The following is an 18539-nucleotide window of genomic DNA, read 5'->3' on the forward strand; positions in this document are numbered from 1 at the left end:
GGTGTGCTAGTCCGTATGCCTGAATTTAAAGTGTAGCGCAAGGGGAGGTCACACTATATTAACTCCCACCTTGCATTTGTTGATAGCAACGACGAGTTTTGCACATATGTGGAAATGGACCTCAGGCTTAGGAGTAAAGCTTACGGTTAAGAAGGACGGTTTAAGTGGTTGGTAAGCCGGAAATAAAATGGATCAGAAGCACTTGGATTTGAGGCTGGCTTGTCTGTGAAATGCGTCTGCTGGCACAGTGTAGCTGCAGTGCATCCTAAAAATGTGCTCTTGTCACACACAGTCATCAAAGGCTCACCCGTGGGCTCTGTGTTCTGACGGAGGAGACGCAATCCTGCATAGATCTGATATTCTCCCTTGCACAGTCTTTGATTTGGAGTTTTCAACTTTTTGTTCTTCTCTGCTTTTTTCACCCACTTTTTGACTTGGTTACCTTTCAGTTTGAGTAGCTTTCTTCCTGAACTTTCTAGATGACGCTCAAACTTGGTGCTGGCTCCCGTGTCGCTTCAAACCATTTGACTGCTTTTAATCATCGTCTTGTCTTGTTGACGCTGACAGTAAATGGAGCTTTTAACGGGGAATATATATATATTTTTTTTAAAAGTCTTGAGTTTCAAATGTGTTACAAGAGTGAAAACCTGGTGTCGTTTGCATTCTTGTAGAAGAAGAATAAATTAAATATCAGTTGGCTATTCAATTTCTTTATCCCAACCCAGAGTTTCCCCATACCGGTAATATGCCAGCTAGCATCCCCTGTCAAACACTTAAAAAAAATTAATAATAATTTATTGCTTTAATAATAATAATAATAATAATATTTTTTTACTGATGCAAGTGAAGCTGTTCCATGCAGTGGTAACAGTCATCTTGTCTAACAGATATAAATTTATATTTTTGCCAATGATGCAAACATTTGGCTTTGAAAGTTGGATTCTTACCATGGATGTAAATGACATGAATATCTCTCTTAAGCAGTCGACACATTTTGGTCAAACATTCCGTCTGAGCAGTATAAAAGTCCTTTGAGAATAAGCTCCCGCGTTCTCATGAAGGATGTTAAGAGCTAATTAGGGATAGGCGATGGAGGTGGTAGCTGTGGAGAAGAATGGGGGGCCTCATTGCACGGCCGGCTGAAACTTGCATCGTGCAAATGAAACCGTTAATGAACGTCTGCACATGTTGTGAGTAACCAGTGAGGTTGTCCAGTGTTGTTTGTCTTTTGTGGAGCAAATGAGACAGATAATTCAACGGGACACTTTGGGACAGTTCAAACACATTTGCCGCATAAATTTCCCATCATCAATTAAGTTTCTTTTTCCGGCCAGCACTGTTGACTCAAGCTGATCACTGTACATTAGCCAGTCTGTGTGGTAAAAGGAACCAGCTGGGGCCACTCACACTCAAACACTGGACCTTTTGTCAAAAACTCAGCCCCCTCGCAAGTCAAATATAAACCTTGTTGCACGAGAGAGATACTCTATGCGGAGGCCGATATTGTTCCTATTGTGGCGTGTCAAAGCTGACACACCAAGTCCAACACGGTACTGAATAAACTGTGGTTTGTGTATATTGTGTAACCGTAAGCTGTGGAAAAGGAGCACAGGCAGCAGTCTGTGATGATCTTGGCGGCCAGTAAAAAAATTGGCACGCAAAGCAAGACCTGGAACGGCAGCCCCGCATGCGGCCCTTCCCCTCAGGATAAGAAGTTCTAGTCAAGCAGGGGGAGCCAACCTGCAGGGATCAGCCTTCCTGTTCGCACCTCGTCACGCAGACGCGGCCTTGTGTTGTTACGGCACGAGACATTTCCTGTGCTTGTGTTAAGTGTTTGCATCTGGCCTTGTTTACTAGCCAGGCTACAGGCTCATTAAGGCGGATGTTTGGCGGCTCAAAGCTTATTAACAGGCTCCAAACCAGAACCCAACTGGGCAGCGTTGTCATGCAACAAATGGTTTTCAAACACGGTCAGTCAGGCCCATGCGGTGCTCATGTGTCCCTCTTCCATCATATTGCATGTCATTGAAGTTTTTTTTCCCCCTCTTTAGAAGTCAAAGATAGTAACAGGCAGCTCTCTGCTCCTCTTTAATATATTCAATAAACTTCATGAATGAACCAAAACCAACATGACTCATCTGGATACTTTATTGTAGTGATCACTCCTTTTTTGTCGTATTTCCAAACCAAGCAGCTGAATATTACTGACAGTCTCAAACTGTTTTAAAATTCAAATGATTTCCTGAAAAACACGGCAGTCTTCAAGTTTTTTTTATTATTATTATTACTAAGCTGTGAATAATACATTTGTTGGAGACTATATTTAGCCACAGGTTACTAAATGTGGTTCTCCAGTGAATATTTACAGGTGGTGGATGTAAAGATGACGTCAACCTCAATAGAAGTGATAGCTCAGGCTCTGCATTGCAAATATGACTTTATGAAGTTTTAGATCGTATGTTCACATTATAGTTGTTGTTCTACCTACCTGTGTCTTCTCAAAAGTTATAATGACACAAGTCCTTCCATTTTCTACAGTGTCAAACTTATCATAGTTTCCTTCGGAGGGCCATTAAAATTGCCAACCCAAATAAATGTATGAACGTCTCATATTATTAATTGTATCGCCTTCACAACAAACTTCCAATATTTAAAAAATATGAATGTTAAAAAGATTGCAAGCAATATCTCTATTTTTTGAAAGTGAAAAAAAATCTTATTTTAGTATCGACATGTGAATTTGGTGCATCATTTGTCTTCACGGGCCGTATAAAATGTTGTTGTGGGTTGTATCTGACCCCCGGGCCTTGAGTTTGACACCTGTGCTCTGGACCGCAGTGTACTTCAAGCAAAAAAAAAAAAAACAGTGCAGCCGAGGACAAAGCAAGGAAGGATTGAGCGACCTGCACCTCCCTGCTAACACGCACGCACATACTATGTAACGCTCAACATAATCAAACACTCACACGGCGTGACATGCAAAACAACCAAACACTCATGTGGGGCTGCGCTACTAAAACAAACCCCACGCTGGAACCCCCGGCCCCAAAGAAAGTGGCGTTGGAGCTGAAGGAGGCGGATGTGAGGACAGCCAAGAGCTTTGAGTGTTTATGCTGAACAGCCAGAGAGTGGGAAACGCACGGAACGCGATCCTCATGTTTTCCTTACCCCGGCTAATCCGACAAAACGACAGACGAGTAGATTCCCTTACAGAAAAAGCTGCCACTTAGATATTTATCCTCGCAAAGGCAAACTTCAGACCCTGGCGGGCTCTTTCCATATGAGTGGGTGTGAAACTTTGTAACATTTATTTGGGTGTGCGGTTTTAATTAAAAAGGGAAAAGTGATGCCCGCCAGGCAACCTCCTCCAGATTCGTTTCTCCTCCGAGCTCCATCTGAGCATGGACTGTAGAAAAAAAAAGTTGCTATGAGAGAAAAATGAGTCAGATTGAAAAAAAACGACGGAAGGAATTCATAAGATAAGATACAAGGAGTACCTTTGGGTGCTCACTATGTGGAATATGTTTGCTTCCTCCATAATGTCGGTTACACCACATTTGTCAACTTATTGCAAGATTTTTGTATTATATGATTTTCTACTTGGTGTTAAATGTCAGAAAATCCAGACAATTTTGTGCTTGTGTTAAAATACTGTATATTGCATTGTGGTCACGGTGAGAGCAGCCGTTCACGAGTGAGCTCATGTTATGTTCTGCCTCTGGATACAAGTACTAGGGCCACATTTATGATCTGGCACATAGAATTCCTTATCATGTTACACTAAAAAAAAGCAGACTGTATGCACAATGTGTTTATAGCAACACAGGTAATAAAACCAAACCTCCCATCTATCAGTTGTGATTGGCTCAAGTACAATAAATGTGTCTATGAGGCCTAGTGTAGTAACTAGGCTTTCAAAACTAGGGTTAGGGTTTCCGACCAGGGTTTCCAAGGAGTTTTGCCATTGCTAATTAGGGTTTCAAACTAGGGTTAGGGTTTCCGACTAGGGTTTTATACCAAGGTTAGGGTTACAAACTAGGTTTTAAAGCTAACGTTAGGGTTTCCAACGAGGGTTTCGAACTACTTTTAGGGTTTCTAAGATTAGGGTTTGTAACTAGGCTTTCAAAACTAGGGTTAGGGTTTCCGACCAGGGTTTCCAAGGAGTTTTGCCATTGCTAATTAGGGTTTCAAACTAGGGTTAGGGTTTCCGACTAGGATTTTAAACCAAGGTTAGGGTTTCAAACTAGGTTTTAAAGCTAAGGTTAGGGTTTCCAACGAGGGTTTCAAACTACTGTTAGGGTTTCCAAGATTAGGGTTTCTAACTAAGCTTTCAAAACTAGGGCTAGGGTTTCCGACCAGGGTTTCCAAGGAGTTTTGCCATCGCTAATTAAAGTTTCAAACAAGGGGTAGGGTTTCCGACTAGAGTTTTAAACCATGTGGCGGGCCGTATCTGGCCCCCGGGCCTTGAGTTTGACACCTGTGAGCTATATTGTCAGCGTACAACTGATTCACAACGAAATTAAGATATTCTACCAGTGGGAGCAATTCAGGGTTCGGTGTCTTGCTCAAGGAATCTTCGACATGGGCATAAGGGTTGAGGATTGAACCCGTAACCTGCAAGTCTGGAGACAAACACTGTGCAACACCGCCTTAAAATTCTGCTCCAGGTGAGGTTCGAACTCACAACCTCGGCATTGCTCTACAATGTACTGTCATATAAGTACCGCGCGCTAACCGATTGCGCCACTGGAGCTTGTGTGTGTATGTGTGTGCTTGTGCCATACATTGTGGGCCCTCGTCTGCCATGCATCTGCCTCCCCTGATTTGGACTTCTGTCGCCTTCGTAGTGAAGGGCCACTCAACCTGGGTGGATATTCTTTCGCTCACATCTGCTATGAATTTAGCAGAGGCCAGCCATTCAAAGGCTCCTTTATGGAACTATCGGCAGCACTGTGCCGGCCGGCCGGCCTCCTATTAAGACGCAAGCACACCTTTGCACACACATTGCCTGGTTCAAATTCACACTTTCACCGAAATTGATACATTTATGTTATGATGTGTGGCGCTTTTCAGTTCTCTTGCTGTCTTTGCCTTGATGGTGTAAACATATGCACGCACACCTCCCTTCTTTTTCACTCAAGCAAAAATTAAGACTGAACTGAAGTTAGCCCTGACAGCTGCAACTTTTTTTTCAAGTGAGTCATTCGCTGGAGAGACGAAGGAGTGGTTAGTGGTCCATTGCACACTTTAATCTATTTATTGCGGAAGCCCACCCCCTCAACCCCCCCTCCACAAGGCATATGCACACTGTACGACTTCAGAAACATGAGATGGTAGAACAGCAGGCTATCATGTACTGTAACTACTCTGCAGTACAGCAAGATGGAGAAAGAGGAGAAAGTTGTACACGTGCAAATGTATTTGAATGGTGTGTTTACAAATGGCTTATTTTCTTATTTTTTGGCATTTTGGCTCACAATGGAAATGTTTTGCCACCCTAGTAAATCACAATTAAGGTACGAGAAGTTAACTCGATTCGTGGGATCAACATATCTCAATGGCTTTTTGTAGGATATATTGTGTGTTTGTGTGTAATGACAAGATGCTAATTGCAGAAACACAATGTGGTCGGTCGGACAAACAACTTTTGGTAACAATTAATTTTTGCTCTGCATTCCAGAATTGAGGCCTATTTATTATTCTTTCCTCTTACATAAAACATTGGGATATTTCCTTATTGCAAAAAAAAAAAAAAAAAGGAATAAAAGCGTGATGTGGCTGATAGATGTGTTGTGAAAAGGAACTGAAGCACACAAGCATTGGAGCAAGTTAATTACATTCTGCTAAGCTTTAAAAAGAATTGCGAGATATATTTTGGAGCTTGACTGAGCAGGAAGATGAAGCCTCAGTATGAATCATGAAAGGGCCTCATCCCACTTATTACATCGACATGTCTGACCGCCTTTCATCTCTCCCACAGCACGCTCATCCAATTGTTTCCGCCACCGTATCTGGATCCCTGAGTTGAAAGAAATCCTCGGGTGACTGGCTTTATTCTCCCGCTTCCTTTTGCTTATTTTATCAACATGTTTCAGGAGGACCCACAAAGTTGTGAACAGCAATACCTTGCACGTAGTGTAGTCGTTTGATGAGAGGCCAGACGTGTGTGCATCGTCGTGTTGACGCGTGCTGTTGAGAGGATAAATGACTGATATGCAAATATGCTGTTTTTTGAGTTCAGTCTAGGAGAAGATTTCTTTCAGACGAGTGCCGGATCCCTTTTGGGATATGAAAACTCCCGAGAGAAAATGGCATCCTCTGAACTCCTCCGTTTCTGCTCTCACCCACTTTTCTTCCTTCATGTTTTGGTTATATCATCAAAGCAAGAGGAAGCACATCAGTGGAGAAAATTGGGGGAAAAGACTGATTTTTTTTTTTAAATAATGCATTAATAATAACATGCACTTGCAAGAAAAAGCAGAGCGAAATTTAGGGCATTTCACTTCTCGGTCATGTAAGTTGACACATAGTTTTCAGGGCATCTTCATGCTCTGTGAGGGAATGTGTGACTTCTTTTTTTGGCACACTGTTGACTGAGCTCTGTCTGCTGTGACATAAATCACATTTACGTTCAGAGCTTCATCATGACATTTTGACTCTCTGTGATTTGTGGGACAAGTTGCACAAAAAAGCCATAGGCCTATTGTGACCCCAATTTGGATTTGCACTAGCATTTGATAGAGAGCTGCTTTGGAGCTACGTTTCTTCAGCTTCATGAGGCCTAGGACAAGGAGGAGCGTTATTTTCTCGAAGAATTCCTTTACAATTTAAGTAACGCTGACTTCTGATTGACGGATGTGATATTTTTTATAAACTAAGTTGCATAGAAAATAATTATAATATAATAACAGGTAGTTGTGGTTGAAGTTGTGTATAAGCACACTGCATCACATCGATCTATACAGTTGCTGAACAAATGACCCAAAATATTGATATGTAAATGGAAAAAAAGTTGTAGCCTGTTGGTGTCTGTTTTGTGTTGACTATTTTCAGAATGGAAGAAGCTAAACATGACTGCAGAGCATTTAGCATCATGTCTGGCAAGTCAACACACACTTGTTCTCTCCTCACCGTACACCACAACTGACTTTGACCTCAGGTAAATATTTGCTGGGTAACTCACTCCTCCACGTCCACAACCACATGCCCCCGTTGTCAGTTTGTGCAGAGTTCAGAGGTCAATTTGAGCACAGCCAGTGTTTTTTTTATTTTTTTGAGAGCGGCACACCTGCTGATTTTCAACCGTTTTGGAAGCAGAGCCCATTTGAAAGTTGAAAACTGCACTCATTGCTGTTCTTGCCTTCAAATGAATTGGAAAAAAATACGCTGAATTTGTATCTCTTTAATCCTAATCACATTTAAGATGCTTTGTCCACTATATAAATTATGAAATGCAAAGGGAAACAATGACTAGCCAAAATTAGGTTTTGTCAAGTGCACATTTTTCCTGGTGGCTTTGGCTCCATTTGGTTTTCACCATCGGAAGAAACTTGTTTAAAATACATTTTTTGAAGGATGAAACTATCCTTCAAAAATGTATTTTGAAAACTAAACTATAAGATAAATCACTCCAATTTTTATTTATTGACAAATACAAGGACAACTTCAGTCTTGCTCATAGCCTTTATTGGAAAACCTTTACACATAATTACAACTTAAATCTGCCTAAACTATAAATACACATATAAAAAGAACTGTGTAAAAGAATCAGCTCTCAACTTGAGGGGGCAGTCAAATCTCACTCATTGGTTGTAAGAATGGAGTAAAGCAGAAACACCCAAACATTAAGTCATGAGGGGGGAAAAAAACACTACGAAGAAATTACGTCACAGGATGAACACAGGAAGGCTATAGGGCAACGTCTAGGCTGATCATGTGACAGAAAACCTACACAGGAGAATATTCAAGTGAAGTGTAAATGATATTTTACATTCCCCGTATAAAAAAAAAAGTGGCTACATAGGCATGAGCAAAGCTGTGACTGAATCTGAAGATAGGAGAGAAGCGCCACCTGGTGGCTCACTGAACACGTCCACCAAAGAGCTGCATTTTGATTGTAATAAATGGTTGCTGAGGTGTTCTGAGGTGTTCTTTACAAAAAATCGGCCACTTTTGCCAGGAAACAGTTAGAAAAAAAAATACCAAACATGTTCTCTGCACAAATAGAAGAATCCTGATTTAACATTAATGCAGAATCCTGATTTAACATCAACGTAGATTTGCCTTACAAACCCCAAATGAAATGTGCAAAAAATATTAACTCTTCAAAAATACCCATATTTGTTGTTTTACAAATGTTTATGCACATTTTTATCAAAGTGGTCCTGCAGTTGCTGGCTTGTTTGGTACATTTTACACAAAGTAGTGCACTTCACAGAACCTTGAGGTACCGCTTTGTTTAAAGTGGCAGGCCACTACAGAACAAAAAAATCCAAATGATGACACTTGCTTGGTCAGCCTGCTGGTTCCAAAGTCACATTTGGGCAATAAAAGTACAACGCAGCATGTGACCAAAGGATTTGAGAAATTAAGAAAACAAATGTATTGTACAAAATTTGCATTTGACTGAGGCCTCCCGCAGAGATATTAAGTATGTCATTGTACAATATTTAAAGTGTTCATGGTGTGCATAAGGGGTTTGTCGCCACACGTACACCAACTAGGTACCCCACTCAAAGAATGAAAATCGCTGCACAACTGTGACATTGGGACATTTCTAAAAGCCCTAAGAAAGTGACAAGGCTCCATGTGCTGCTTGTCTATGTCCAATTTTTCAATGAGGGAAAAAAAAACAACCCACCAACAATACAGATTACAAATATAAATCCTTTTTGAAAATTATGAACAGAAATTCAAGAAGACAAAGAGTCATTGTGAAGTTTGATTCCCTGCTGGCTGATGGAAAGGAGTCTGATCACTTGGACAAGAAATAAAAACTCAAAAAGAAGAAGCCAAACGCATCCTGGGCTTCATGAGCGCTTCTGTCTCTTGGAATGTCGCTGTCGACTCGGCACCTCGTCATCGCTGCTTTCCTCGTCGACCTCCAGCCGGCCCCGCTGCTGCCGAGTTCTGCGAGTGTTCCGCTCACCGTTGCAATCCTGCTCCCTGTAATCCTTCCTGGCTGCTTTGGAAGCGGTCCTCTTACTTCTCCTCTTTCCGCTGTCCTCATCTTCTTCATCCTCACTCTCCTCATCTTGTGCAGCTGCTCGGGTGTTTCTGCTCTTCTTTGCGCCTGACTTGCCATTCTGAATTCTTTTCTGCCGAAGTGCCCGATCCTCTTCCTCGTCTTCTTCTTCCTCCTCTTCTTCTTCATCCTCCTCTGACGATACGGGAGCTCGACTGACGCGCTTGCGTGTGCGTCGTCGGAGGTAGCTGAGGCCGGGTAGCATCTTCTGGAGCAGCTCCGTAAAGGCCGTCTCCGTCTTGGTCATGCAGGAGAGCACGGTGCTGCCCTGCTCATTGTACTCCTCTGCATTGGAGAAGACCAGCTTCATGTCCTCCATGAAGTCTTGGCCGTGGCGATAGGAGCCTTGGCTGAACTTTTTCTGGATGGTCTGAAAATCCATAGGCTGCGAAATGATGTCCAGATAGTCCTCGGCTTCTTCTGTGGACACTGGGTCCCTGAGTGGAGTAAGAGCACCCAAGGTCAAACAGTCAGGAGTATGAAATTACTATTATTGCATATTATACGTCGATTCCATGGCCTCTCTGGGGGGTTAATTGTGTCACTTTAACTATGCAGCATAAATCCAGCCTAATTAATTGTTTAAAATGCTGTTGATCAACTTTTTGGAACATCTTCATTCCAAAAGTAATGTAGACTGCTTAAGAACTGTGGAAAAAATGTCAAATGACTGAAACACTGTTCACATCAGCAACTCACCTGAAGGGCCAGCTGTATCGAAACTTGGTCAGTTTTTTAAGGATTTCCTCACATTTCTCCAGCTCCAGTGCTTGTCTGCGCACTCCTGACTGAGAGCTCTGGCGAACCTTCAGGAATGGCACATAAACATTTAATATGAACAAGTGAATATTTTGACAGTGTTCGGAATTTTGAAAAAACATGCAATTGCCGAGAGAGCGAACAAGGACCGGATTGCTTTCTCACCAGTTCATCGATGTCTGCAGGGCTGCTGGGGCCAGTCCTCTGCTTGCTGCTCTGACTAGTAGAGGACGACTTCTTTTTGGGTTTACTTTTCTGCACGGCTGAAGTTTGCTTCCTCTTCTTTCTTGGCCTCACTGTCAAGCAAAAATAAGACTCTTTTTATTTTTTTAATTGAGAGCAGTTTCACTTCCAATGCAATACAGCAAAAATAGCAAGTCCATTTTATTCTACACCCACTTTGTGACCACGTCTAGATTAAGTGTTCCTCTTTTCTGATACTCACAGCTGTGGCCCATGGCCTTGTATTCACACTCTTCCTCATCATCTTCCTCCTCGTCAGAGTCTTCCTCTTCACACTCATCTTCTTCATCGCTGTCTTGTTTGTAGTTCCTGTAGAGGACAACTCTATTGCTGACAATTTCACGGTTGAAATTTGAAGCAAAATGCAAAATAGTCACACTTACCTTGAGCGCGTGCCCCGTCTGGCCAATGTGGGCTGACAGGCCGTGCACAGCCACTCGCCTTCAGGAATGCGGTGCAGCACTGGCCTCAGGCAGAAAAGATGGAAGGCCTTGTTGCATTCGTCACACAGGATAAGTTTCTCATCATCACCTGGGAAGGATTCAAAGTTTTACTCTTTCAAACAAAGACGACTTAAGTCATTCTCTCACCGTACACTAAGCTATGCTAAAGCAAACAATTTTGCGAGACCAATTGATCCTTTTACCCTTTTTCCGACAAACTTTGCAACGGGCATTCTCGGCAGACATGTCCCACTTGATGCAGGCGTCCAACATTCCAAGCAGCACATGCATGCGGGAGAAGGTTTGCGCCTCCCGGATAGACGTCCTCCACTTCTCTAATGCTGTTGCCACCTAAGGGGGAAATATTTGAAATAAACAATAGTTAGACCGCACCTGGTTATTAAATAAGGCTAGGTGGCACAACAACAAATAAGTAGGGAACGGTTGTTTAATGTGGCAACACTTGACTTCTGAAGCCAGATTCAATTGGCTCGGGGGGGGTTCTGATCCCAATTCAATATTTTTTCTTTCACTATTTTGACCTATTCTCTTACCTTGGCCTCCTCCGCCAGTTTCTTTTCCTCATCCACCTCTTCGGCTTTGCTTTCTTCCCCTCCTTGCTTTTTCTTCATTTTCTGCTTGGGGGCCATGAATCCTTGCAAGAACTTCTTGATCACACATGCCTGAATGGTGATGATGGACTCTCCTAATTCTTTTAAATTGTCCATTTTTTCCAGCTGTATGCAGATAATGCAACAGACAATCAGTATCAGGTCATTTATGCAAAATTCGATGACCACAAAGTCTTCACGAAAGTTTGAATAGAGAGGGTTCCGCAAAAATTGGAAAACAGTATCATGTTATGTCAGACCTTAGTAATTGCAGGTAGTAATACCATACACAATAAAAACCTGCTCACCTGATCTTCCATGTTCACGTCATCATCAAAGTAACCCAAGCCACCCTTCAGGAGGCGTGAGGCTATCTCCTGAATATCACCGCGTAGAAATTTCAGTAGCTCTGCGTCCTCGTCAGGGACCCCAAGACCCACTTTGTCCTTTCGGGTCAAGTTGATGGAGTGTATGATGTCCTGGTAACTGTTCAAGGGCAATAACAACATAGTTACTTACCTACAACGTAGCTAGAAATAGATTGACAAGAGAATTAAAATACACAACTATTCACCTGCTTTCTATCTTTGCCTTCAGTTCACTCTCTCTAACTCCATGAGGATGTAGACTGTCCATCAATTCTTCCAGTTCGGCAGGACTGTCACAGATGAACCTGGCAATATTAGGAGATTAGAGATCAGATAGGGCTGGGGGGAGAAAATAGGCGCACAAATTCTGAAACCAAAAGGCCAAGATAGAGTTGAATGTAAAAGACGAACCAGAGATTCTGTCCCTGCTTAGGAGTTGTAGTTTCTATACAGACGTCCGTTGCTGCCCCTAGTTGGGCTCCTTCATTATTAGCACCATCCACACTTCCATTGTCATCAGCCTCTACAAAAGGCATTTTGATAAGTTTGGCATGCTTATGGCTACAGAAATATGTTCTTCCTAACGTCACAGCAGCCTCACCGTCGTCCTCGTCATCCACATCAGGCTCGCTTTTTTCCTCAAGAGGTGTGAAGCTATAGTCTATGCCGTCATGCACCCAGCCTTTCTCGATGTAGAGTCCAGGAACAACATCGGAGAAAAACCAATATCTGGACAAATGGACATAATATTATAGTCGATTTGGTCATTTTTGCCAATATTTAATGGTAAAAATAATTCCACGGACCTGTTATGGTTTCTGTCGGTGCCCAGTGGAGTTCTACGTAGGACCAGTTTGGCCTTTGTTATACCCTCTTGAAAATTCTTTTCCATGGCCGCTCTTTGTTTGCGTTGTCGCTCTTCTTCGGCTGCCACTTCCATGCGTTCTTGGGGATGACAATTTAGAAACAAATGAGTCTGCGAACCCAATTGCACTTGCCTACTTGACTGATAAGTGAATAACTGAGTAAGTATCAAGGAAAGCAGGGCTCACCTTTGTTTTGTTTGTCCATCTCCTCTCTTTCTCTCTTGGCCTGCATGCTCATGAGCTGCCTGCTCTTGACGGAGCTGATCATGTCCACCAACTCTATTTTTACCTCTTTTTTGAGCTCCTTCTTTGGATCCTCCTTTTTTTTCTTCTCATCTTGGGCTGTGAAAAAAAGTATATCATGTTTAATAAGATATGCCAATTTTTTATTGAATATAGAATAAATTTAATGCATTTTCAGTTCACACTTTGGTTCTTATATCCTCGCAATTTACCTTTGCCCTCAACCTCTTTCTGCTTTTTCTTCTCAGCCTTCTTACGATTGACCTCTTTCAGCATTGCCACGCGCTCCTTGCACAGTTCAGCGGTGCGTTGCTGCATGCCATCCACGTGGTCTTCCACCGAGTACGTCATGAGAATGCGGTGGCACAGGGCGACCAGCAAGCTGACTTTTTCTTCTGGCTCAAGCTCAAACACCTCGACAGTTTCGAGCTTTTCCAGAAACTCGCTCGTCACTACATCATCAAAGCCGCTCATGGCCATGTCCACAGACCCATGAGCGCTCTCCTCACCTTGAGCATCAAAAGGACGCAAGCACAACCTCGCCAGCTCCGATACAGAGTGCAAGGTAAGGGGGATCTCCGATAAAGGGATATCGAGCTCGCTGTAGCCCTCTGCGAGCTCGTCTTGCAGCAGCGTCTGAAGCAGCACCACCAGCACGCGGTTCAGGTAGTGGAAACCAGAGCGTACGCCGGCCAACGATTCCATCAAAGCCGTAGATGTGATGGGATACTTGTCATCTGGCATAAGCAGGCCTGCATAGCAGTGAAGGAACTCCACAACCATAGCCACATCCCCAAACAGGGTGTTGGGCAGCCCCTCGGGCATGTCGACTAGCTTAAAGGTCGGCAACGTCTTGCCATCTTTGATTTCCTGGTCCTCGTATCGACGGGACTGTTCGAGGCGGAGTAGCATTTCCCTCTCGCGACGTTCCTTGGCTTTTTCCCGAAGTTTCTCTTTGAGATCATTCCGTCGCTTCTTCATTTCTTCTTGCTTTTCCTCTTCGCTCATGGCTGCCCAGCGTTTCTTTTGCTCCAGTCTCTCCCAGCGTTTTTCAACCAGCTCTTTCAGCTCATCGGGTAGTCTGCCACGGTCATCTGGTGACAAGGCCTTAGCAGCCTTTGAGATGAGGGCAGACAGAACACTCTTTTTGTCCTCTTTGTCCTTGTTCTCCTTATAGTAACGAAGAAGGTGGAGAGCCATTGGATGTAATGGTTTCCCTAGTTTGGGAGTGCCTGTGGAACTGCTGCGAGCTCGTTTTTTGGGGCTGCCGGCAGCGGGACTCTTAGCGAGATGCAGCAGGGTCATCTGCTTCATCTTAGGTGTCTTGGAACTTGCCTTTGCATCTTTTCTAGAAGCTTTAAGGATATTCTTATCACCGGTCTTTCCAGCTTTCTTTCCGGATTTTTTCACAGTTTTCAGACTCGAGGGACCTGAGCTTTTACCTTCTTCTTTCTTGGTGGTTCCAGAGTTCTTTACTTTTAATGGTGAACCATTCATTTTTATTTTCTATGTTCGGGGAAAAGCAGAGAAGACACAAGCACATTAGCGCTTTGAAGAGGAACAACCCAAAATATCGGATCAGACCATGTCAATGTTTGCATGCAATGAAACCTACCTGCACATGACCCCAGATGGTGGGACTAAGGGGCTTCCCGAGAACATCTTTCTTGCTTTTCCCTTTCTTCTCCCCCTTTTCATTTCCTATGTGCTCTCCTGGTGTACCAGGTGTCTTCGACTTCTTTCTAGGTTTACCTTCAGGAGAAGTCAAGCTCTTACGCTTGGTAGAGGGATTCCCAGCTAAAAACTTGAGTCAAACAAAAATGTGAGATGATATCATTCACGACAGAATAAAGATGGAAATTACCAGTGCCGTCCGTACCTTGTGTGGGTCGAGAAGAAAGTCGCTGAATTTACTAGGCAGATTAAACTTTTTCACTAATTCATCTTCAACCACCCAGGGTGCACTCTCCCCCATGCCCAGCCTCTGCGCATAGTGTCTGATGAAGTAACGGATGATCTCTTTGGTCGGCGGGCGCTCCGTTCTGAAAAGACTGTCTGCTGGCACAGCACTGATTACCTGTGGCACCGACCGGTCAGAAAGATTTGTCTTCTTTTAGTGTTTACGTATGCAACAAAACATTTCAAAGAACACATAAAGCATTGTCTTTGTTGACATAGAAACAAACCAAGAAACAACAACATACCTTGTCCTCACTGACGAGCTTGACATCATACTTATGAGGAAGAAACTTGGGAAGCGCCCACCTCTTCTTTTCTTCCTTCATGGCAGTGGGAAGTTTTCTTGGTGACCGCCGTGCCCTATCACCTGGAAAAGAAGAAAACGGTTCAGTAATGAAGCAAAACCACTAGCAAAAGATGCATTGCGATGTTTGGCTGTGCACATTTATTATTTAAACAGAGCAGGATTGTGTGTTTCTTTTAGAAACACTGCAAACACACAAACAGGCATGCAAGGACAGTCACAATGGGGGCTCAAATGTGTGCTGTCCCATTAGCTGTAAACGGAAGGAGTTGATGGCTTGCTCAAGGGCACCTTGAAGATGTATTACAAAACATTTCGCTAGTGTCATTCACATTTCCAAAACGATCCTTAAAAAAAAAGCCATCTGTAAAACCATTTTCAATACATTCAGCTTAGTGATTAAACTTACTGAGACTCTCTCTCCTGCTCTCCTCCTCTCTGTGGGCAGGTTCCTTCCTCTGGTTCTCTTGACTGGCATTCTCTTTGTCACTGGATGGAGAATCACAGGCACCTTCAAGCTTCTTCTCTGCAGCTTCACCCTCAGGGTGCTCGAGAGGATGGATCTTTGCCACCTTCGCTCGTAGACTTTTGTCTTGGCTCACCTTAAATAAAACATGTTCAAAAATATAACAAGCATCAAAATGTGATTCTGCTAACTAGGTCAATAAATAAATGAATAAATAAATAAATGAATGAAATAGTGCTTAAGAGGAACTATCTTTCAAAACATACAAGAAATAACTGCAAATTAAACTGACCGTGAAGTCACACTCTTCGCCAACAGCATACTTTGTGAGAATTTCTAACCAGGCCATTTCAACCAGTTTGTCTAAAGACACTGTGTTGTGGTGGACCATCTCCAGGATGGGCTTCTCAAACCAGTGAGGATATTCCTCTTGAAGCCTGCGCAAATAGAACAGTTAGCCCATTTTGTGGTTAGAAATAACAAAACAAAAAAGTATATGCATTATATTCGACTATTAGTACACGGTGGCCCAAGACCACCCATTTTATCAGCTGTGCAATATCAGAGAACACCCATGTAGTGTTTATGCAAACACAATAAGATCCTTCGTTGGTGATGAGTTATGTAATTGCGTAGCACATAGTGTCTAAGCTTGCAACTCTCATCCGATTTTTGTTTGTTGACCCTCAGTTCTAGTTCAATTAAACGAAAGAGAAAGAATATCACTTGGTGTTATTTTAAATCCAGCTCCTGATCTGGAACCATGTATCATTTCTCCTCATGTCTTTCTACTCGGTCCATTTTATTCTCTTAAATTGTTAATTGTTCCTTACGTTTCGATTTCACTGAATCTAATAAGCGAGCTTTTCTAAGACCAGAGCGGTTAGAATGACTCAATCGCACGCACATCCTCCAAAATAGAAAGAGAGGCGGAGCACCAGCTTGATCCAATCACAGAACCGCTTTAAGCCTCATGACCGTCACTGGTCTGAGCTTTGTCTTCACACTTCTAAAATACGTCACAACACTGAATTTAAAATTAGAGATACTGGAAATTGTGGATACAATTGCACCCTAGTCAATTGAAGTTTAGTCTTATTGTGACATCTGCTCTAACGATCTGGCACACCACTACCACTCAGAATACTAACCCAAAAAACTTGTCAATCAATACTTACAATTCTGTAACTTCTTGTTCCTCCTCCCATGCTTCTTTATGTGTCAGCTGAATGCTTCCTGTACTCTTGCACGTCCAGATGCGTTCTTCATACCTCTGCAAGCGGGCCTCATACTCACTATTAACATTTTGTCAAGGACAACTTCATCATACATGACCTATCTAGGATTTGTGTCGTCACAAATCATATTAGTCAAAATATAAAGGAGAAAATTAACTTGTTAAACACTTGGATGTGGAATTCAGTTTGACGGATGAAACAATAAGTCTATAGACTGAAAAATAAAAGTGCATAAGACACACATTGAATTGACAAAGTATCTAATGGTTTTACAGCGTGAACGCTCATCTGCAGCCTGTCCTACTGTGTTGACTATCACTGGAGACTTGGTTGAAAGAAAAAAAGTGCTAAAGTGGGAAATAAACGGTACCTCAATAAGTCATTCACACATATCTCTTTGGAACTTATGGTTGCCATATCACACTGAGTCTTCGCGTTAACATATGTGAACGTGCTATTGTGACATAACACTACCATTAGCATTGGGACTAGCATGCCCGGCTGGCGATGATGGTTGACAGCCGATTCGCCAAAACAAAGTAAACGGAACGCTTGCGGAACATATCCAATAAAGGGACTAAACATAACAGGTAGATCTAGTAGGTTCTAAGGGTCGGGATTTTTTTGTTTTTAGCAAATGTTAGGCTAACACGCTTGTCAACGAGAACAGCTAAAACCACAGAAAATGTCAGATCATAACAAATTAACAATATAAACAGCTGAGCGAATTTGTACAAGGGTATGTGTGTTGTAATGCCGTCATTAAAAGACAAAATGCTCAAATAGCTGCTAATGTACGGCGACAGTCGACACGATTAACCGCATCACATTTGGAGGATACTCTTTGTTCCTGAAGGCCTCCTTGGTGTGCTCGATGATGTAGACCTCCTCTCCCGGGCCTAGCGGCTCGGCTAGCGGCTTAGCTAATGGGTAAGGCTTCCGACCCAAAAGCGGTGCCATTATAAATCAAATGGCGGTCGCGCAATCAAATAATCACTTTAATACCAGTGTAAAATAATACGACCTTAACTTGTATCCCGGTGGCTGATAGCATGTATCACGCTTTTGCCGGTAGGCCTACAACTTAACGTGTAGCAGCTAACGGGCTAGTTAGCAGCCCGGATTGCTATCGCGTTGCAAAACAAAACAGTGTGCCTTTTTCCTCGCCTCCTCATCGAATGCCTCTTCTCTGCTTGAGCGGGGACGCCATAGCTGTTGCAAGTCCGGTTCCAAATCGACAAAGTTATTTTTTGAAACTCGTGTCGAGATATTTGGCGAACTTTTATTTGCCCGGTTGACCTGTCAGGATGCAATCCGGTCCCCAAGTCAAATTCGCGGCAACAGCTCCACAGTCCAGCAGGCGGTCTGGCGCGAAGAGCAATTCGCTTATCAACTCAGCTGTTCAAGCTGAGGTCTCGATGTTTCTTCGACTTTCCTACTAATCCGTCTTCGTTTTACGAAAGTAAAACAATGCTGGTAGTGCTTTAAAAGAATGTCCTGAAGAGGTTAATTCCTTGTCGAAATGGCGGGAGTTTCTCGAACACCGGCACAATTTCGCGCACCCTCAACTCTCCCGGGTCGTTTCCCCGGCAGCAAGCGGCGTAACTGCCGAGCCCCGCCCTTCCTTGGCAGCCATTGGCTCTTTTTGCTAGGCGCTCTCGTAAAATAGGCCGGAAATGACGTCCCATTGGCTGCAATCGAAGCGTCAAGGCCAACCCAACATTGCGTTTCAGAATTTACGTTTCGTAACTGTAACTGTACTTTGGTTTATAATCAAGTTGTTTCATAAATAGGA

General features: G+C 43.0%; 1 protein-coding gene and 1 non-coding gene across 3 annotated transcripts; both read right to left on the bottom strand.

Moving 5' to 3' along the window:
• Positions 1-4659: 4659 nt before the first annotated feature.
• On the bottom strand, positions 4660-4753 carry trnai-uau (transfer RNA isoleucine (anticodon UAU)). Its single transcript has 2 exons — positions 4716-4753; positions 4660-4695 (listed from the first exon to the last, which is right to left on the bottom strand). It is a non-coding gene; the product is annotated as a tRNA-Ile (tRNA).
• Positions 4754-7669: 2916 nt separating this feature from the next.
• Positions 7670-18354, bottom strand: baz1b (bromodomain adjacent to zinc finger domain, 1B). 2 transcript variants are annotated; one of them, XM_061281988.1, is made up of 21 exons: positions 17586-18353; positions 16685-16801; positions 15799-15943; positions 15450-15642; positions 14982-15103; positions 14657-14854; positions 14393-14581; positions 12990-14283; positions 12721-12876; positions 12475-12613; positions 12270-12397; positions 12080-12191; positions 11875-11973; positions 11609-11786; positions 11244-11426; positions 10893-11040; positions 10630-10777; positions 10449-10555; positions 10169-10299; positions 9944-10050; positions 7670-9681 (listed from the first exon to the last, which is right to left on the bottom strand). In XM_061281988.1, the coding sequence occupies exons 1-21, from the start codon at positions 17702-17704 to the stop codon at positions 9030-9032; spliced, it is 4665 nt and encodes a 1554-aa protein (XP_061137972.1). In that variant the 5' UTR covers positions 17705-18353; the 3' UTR covers positions 7670-9029. The 2 variants fall into 2 exon arrangements, with proteins under 2 accessions (XP_061137972.1, XP_061137971.1); XM_061281987.1 differs by having other exon boundaries at positions 12080-12397; positions 17586-18354.
• Between the last annotated feature and the right edge of the window lie 185 nt (positions 18355-18539).

The sequence above is a fragment of the Syngnathus typhle genome, linkage group LG6 (genome assembly GCF_033458585.1).
Source record: "Syngnathus typhle isolate RoL2023-S1 ecotype Sweden linkage group LG6, RoL_Styp_1.0, whole genome shotgun sequence".
In the NCBI taxonomy this organism is placed as follows: Eukaryota; Metazoa; Chordata; class Actinopteri; order Syngnathiformes; family Syngnathidae; genus Syngnathus; species Syngnathus typhle.